The 4843-nt window shown below is 33.6% G+C and overlaps 1 protein-coding gene across 1 annotated transcript; it reads right to left on the bottom strand.

Moving 5' to 3' along the window:
• Positions 1 to 558: 558 nt before the first annotated feature.
• LOC140047777 (pappalysin-1-like) lies at positions 559 to 4436 on the bottom strand. Its single transcript, XM_072092812.1, has 6 exons — positions 4280 to 4436; positions 3898 to 4093; positions 3503 to 3677; positions 2486 to 2636; positions 1267 to 1433; positions 559 to 729 (listed from the first exon to the last, which is right to left on the bottom strand). Exons 1-6 carry the CDS (start codon positions 4434 to 4436, stop codon positions 559 to 561), a joined length of 1017 nt encoding a protein of 338 aa, XP_071948913.1.
• Positions 4437 to 4843: the final 407 nt, after the last annotated feature.

The raw sequence follows: 4843 nt of genomic DNA, 5'->3' as shown, positions 1-4843 counted from the left end.
CTCTAAAATTACGTATTGACATATGCAAATGAACCGAAGCCAATATACTCCCAAGTTTCAGAAGAGCCCAGACACACCTTACAGCCACCTCACGGAGCACACACCTTACAGCCACTTCACGGAGCACACACCTCACCGACAGCATCACTGATCCTCTGAATCCTTATCCTAATAGTATATTGTTCTGAATCATTATTGTACTGAAGTATTATACTGAATAAACAATATATGTGTACACAATATTTACAAAGATAGCCTACACAGTATTACACTACAAAGACGCGATTACAATGTATAGATAATTAAAATCATATTCTAGTTTGTATTATGTTCACTCTGATTTTCGCAATGCGTTGAAGATTTCATAGCATTTTATGTTATAAAAAAGGATTCTCTTATAATTCAAACATAGGCCTAGGCCTACTTAACTACTTAACTGATACTTTTGAATATAATATTAAATATTACATATGATGGCCTTTATATAGTAAAAAATTAAAATATTGTGTATCCAACGGAAAATTACATTGACATACAATTTTCAGGAATGGTTAATTTCTATTGGTTCTCAACAGCATTGGGGTCACGACACGTACAGTCTGCTTTACAATTTGGCGGAAAAGGTATAACCTCATTATCAGTAACAGTTGACAGGCAGCAATCTCCACCGTCCCAGTTACAATAAGCTCGGTTGTTAATTCTATCGCAAAATCCGTCACTGATAAAGTTCTGAAAGATGAAATAAAAAATGGAAATTTATAGTTTGAAATGACCAACACTATTTCGTAAAAAATTAAGTTTTAAAAACTAATTTTTGCTATGAAAGTCCTCAATGGAACCATCGGAATTCTGTTGTATCATACAGAATAACTATATGTTACAGTAATATTCATATTATGGTGATTAAGTCAGATTCGGACAATTTTTCGCATTAGTTTTCCTGGTGTTTTGTTATTTTCGGTAATTCTAAATAAAATCAAATTTGCTGGCAACAGAAAAACCATGAAATATGTTGTTTGACCTTTTCTGAACACTGCCGAAGATAAACTAATTGCAATACAGTCGACCATAAGAACAATTAACAGATTTAAGAAACATGTAGCCTACTACTGATCATGTTGCAATAAGCTCCAAAACAAGATGTTCGACAAAATTACTGTTAAACCTATAACCAGCTATGGGGACTAAAATGGTGAAATGGAGAATGCTGAAACAAATCCATCCATTCAACAAAAGTATTGTGCAAAATGAATCAGTGCAACTTACCTCTTGACAGACTTTGACACAGGAGACAGCCGAGGGATCTGGGTACCATTGGCGCTGATCTGTACAGATGATGTGTTTTGAGTTCGATTTCCACGTGTAAGTTGGCTCACCGTTGTCGAATATCGCAGCTTCATGACCAACTGCACAAGCTGTGGTGCAGTTTGTACCTATTTATAAATCAAGCCAAATTAAATTTTAATTTAAAGAGTTCTTATTTTGTATTTATACACAACCACCTCAATTCATTTTTAACTCAAAATTTACTTATTTTTATTCAATTCATTTTGAAAAACCAAAAATATAATAAAAATAATAGGCCTAGACACTGATAAAAAGATAATTACGAGGAGAGACAAAGCAATAAAACATGATGTCACCCATGAGGTTTGTCTCGCCAAAAGTAAGCCTACAATTACAGTAAACAGTTTCGCCCCTAAATTTTTAATATTGCTTTACAGATAATTTAAATCTAAAGACACGCATATAAATAATATAAACATAAAATTCCAGAATGCATCGAGCGCGGATTAATATTGTTTTTGTTTGTGATTGATCGTGAAGGAAAACAAATATTAGAAGACTTTCAGTGAAAATACTGGGTCTGTCTTCTCCAATTTGTATTAACAGATTCTGTCAATAAAAAGCAACGAGATATCGTAGGCTATAGCTAGCATACGATGTTCGTACGTTTCATTGCTGCTCTTTAACAACTAGGACTACAAAACTAAACCTGGATAAGGTAGGCCCAAGAACCTGTACGAGAGAACATTCAACGTGAGCTACGGGTAATGTTTTTCTCTTTTTATCATTAACCTCAGAACGTACATTTTAAGACACAAAATGCCATGGTTTTAATATTTTTAAAGATGTTTTTACAAAATGTAAACATTTAAGGCAAGGAATGACCTGGTTTAGTATTTTGAAAGTTATTATATGAATTGATTTACAAAATGTAAACAATTGCAGGAAAAGTAAGTAAAAGTTAATGGAATTGTGTTAGAGATAATAATGTATGAAAAAGGAATGCAGTACAGTACTAGTAGAAATTATGTAGAGAAAAGATAAAAACGAAATGCCGCTGGAAAATGTTATTTGTAAAAAAGTGTACGTAAACAGATGATAAAAACAAACATTGTTAATATAATTATACGTATAGTGTATTGAAATGAAAATGTTTAGAGAAAAATATATGTAAAAAACCATTATATTACAAACATACCAATGGTGTAAGTATTTAAATTACAGGTAAACTTCACTTCGTTGCTATTTTCAGGTTCTGGACAGTGGTGAGAGTCCATATTTTGACGACAACCTTCAAACGCTGCATCCCAAGTCTTATCCCAGCCTTTTTTCAAACACTTTACAGTAGCCTAAAGAAAACATCAACGATTAAAAATAACATTGTTATTATTACATACTGATGTTGGTGATTGGAATTTAGTTATGTTTAACTATCGAATGTAAATAATTCTAAAACAACTGTAGGCCTACACAAAATTATACTCGACTTAAATCTATGTGACATATGGAGAACAAAAGAGAAGCGCTATACACGACGATAATACAGCCTTTTAAACGAGCATAAATCTATTGCACCTGGTGTCAAATACAAACATCCTACCAAGTTTTAAAGTCCGTCAACTCCATAGCCATAATAACTGCTTTACCACGGATATGATTTGGGAAGAGTTGTAATAATATTTAATTAGTATGACCGTTTCCAAGAGACTAGGATTGCGAGATTATATTTTACAAATTCCCATGCCTTGCTAGAATGGTACAAAGATGAAATGGCTTAAAAGGCCCATTTACACTAGGACGATAACGATCGACGATAAATATATAAGCATACATTTTGATTACATAAAACAAAAGAAATTAGAAGGTTTTCGTTCTAGAACTATAGGACAATCAATTATGCTGTCTTTGATAAAATAATACTTTTTAAATTCCCATCAAATGACGTCATGATAAATACAAACCATAACATTGTTATAAGAGCAAAAATATCGTGACAATACATATTTTTGCTCTTACTAATCATGACGTCATTTGATAGGACGTGTTAAAATATCATTTTCATCAAAGGAAGCATAGATGGTTATAGGTCTTTGATTCAAAAGTGTTTATATTTGTTTTGTTTTATGTACGGAAAATGCATATTTGTCTATTTATCGTCGATCGTTATCGTCCTAGTGTAGATGGGCATAAACAGAAAATTTCCAAAAATACTCACCACGCTATCGATGGTACCTGGACAATGAATTCTACATTCACTATGAAAATAATTGCCATTACTGCAACTATACACTCCGTTATAGAAAGAAGGAGGAGGAGGAGTACATTCTCTACGGACACACGACGGACCTAACCATTCGAAGTTATCTCCACATTTTAGACGAATTCGTCGGCTAATAAACAAACATAATTCAGATAAGTTAAATTTAGCGTTTAAAATGTCTTGTAAATAATAATAAACATATTACAGATATACCAATATATTTTTTCTGCCTTTTTTAAACATTGTATGATCGGGATTCAGACAATAAATTTCTTTAAAAAGATTTGAAATGATGAATTATGAGTGTTATGGTAACGTCATTGAACTTTTCTATAAAATGTTCAACTTACCTCTTTGGATTATCTTTAATGTGGTATCCAGCTTTACATTTAAAAATAACGTAGCTTCCGATGGTAAACGTGATTTTCTGATTAGGAACTTGAAACGAGTTTTCTGGTTCTGTTGGTGATGCACATTCTTGTTGACAAAATGCATTTGGTAAAGAATATCCACCATCATCTAAACAGGTTACACGGTTGTCTGTTCCTATAATACACAATGTTTTTGTGTTTAATAGCACAGTGTTGTAAGATAGGCTAAAAGGCAACGTGTTTGCATTGAATAACCAAGGGCCACGTTTATTTTTTAAATTAGTACCTATCAACTCAAAACAATATTTGATAATTTTCGACGAATGGAATCATTGACTAAAAGGAAAGGAAACGTAATTACCTTGCATTTTTGCTGTTGCATTGCATTCAAAATGACAAGTACTTCCATAGAGTATTCCTTCTGGACATGAAGTCACTGCGTAAGGGACGTGAGGAAACCCACAATCAACAGGTGTACATATCACTTGGTGGTCTTCCCACTGGCCGTTTACACACATTATCTGGCAAGACAATAAAACTGTTAAGAGCCGTTCTCTCGTAAGCGTGGTTCCCACTAGCGACGTAACGCAAGGACGTAACGCAACGCAAGTGAATTGACCAATCACAAGCGATGGCTTACTGTCTATAACTTCATTAGTTAAAACGTTTGCGTTGCGTTTACGTCCTTGCGTTACGGTACGTTCTAGTGGGAACCAAGCTTTAAGCTTGGTTCCCACTACGACGCAACGTAAAGAACGTAACGCAAAGCAAAGTGATTTGAGCAATCACAAGCGATTATTCCAAACAGTCGCCTGGGAACCAAGCTTAAGAATCAAAGATTTGGTGGCAAAATGTTTGTGTATTAAATACTCACACTCAATAGTGGACGATAGATACAAGGTTGTATTTGTATTTTTAAAATCTT

Source organism: Antedon mediterranea, chromosome 4 (genome assembly GCF_964355755.1).
Source record: "Antedon mediterranea chromosome 4, ecAntMedi1.1, whole genome shotgun sequence".
NCBI classification, from domain to species: domain Eukaryota; kingdom Metazoa; phylum Echinodermata; class Crinoidea; order Comatulida; family Antedonidae; genus Antedon; species Antedon mediterranea.
Note: the sequence above shows the minus strand (reverse complement) of the source record. Positions and strands in the feature narration are given on the sequence as shown.

What these genes read in the sequence shown, in the direction of transcription:
- LOC140047777 (XM_072092812.1), bottom strand. Translation starts at nt 4,436, where the DNA reads ATGTGTGTAAACGGCCAGTGGGAAGACCACCAAGTGATATGTACACCT. An exon ending in ATTAAAGATAATCCAAAGAG is followed by an intron (nt 3,678 to 3,897) that starts GTAAGTTGAACA and finishes TTTGTTTATTAG; the next exon opens with CCGACGAATTCGTCTAAAAT. An exon ending in GTGTCAAAGTCTGTCAAGAG is followed by an intron (nt 730 to 1,266) that starts GTAAGTTGCACT and finishes TTCATCTTTCAG; the next exon opens with AACTTTATCAGTGACGGATT.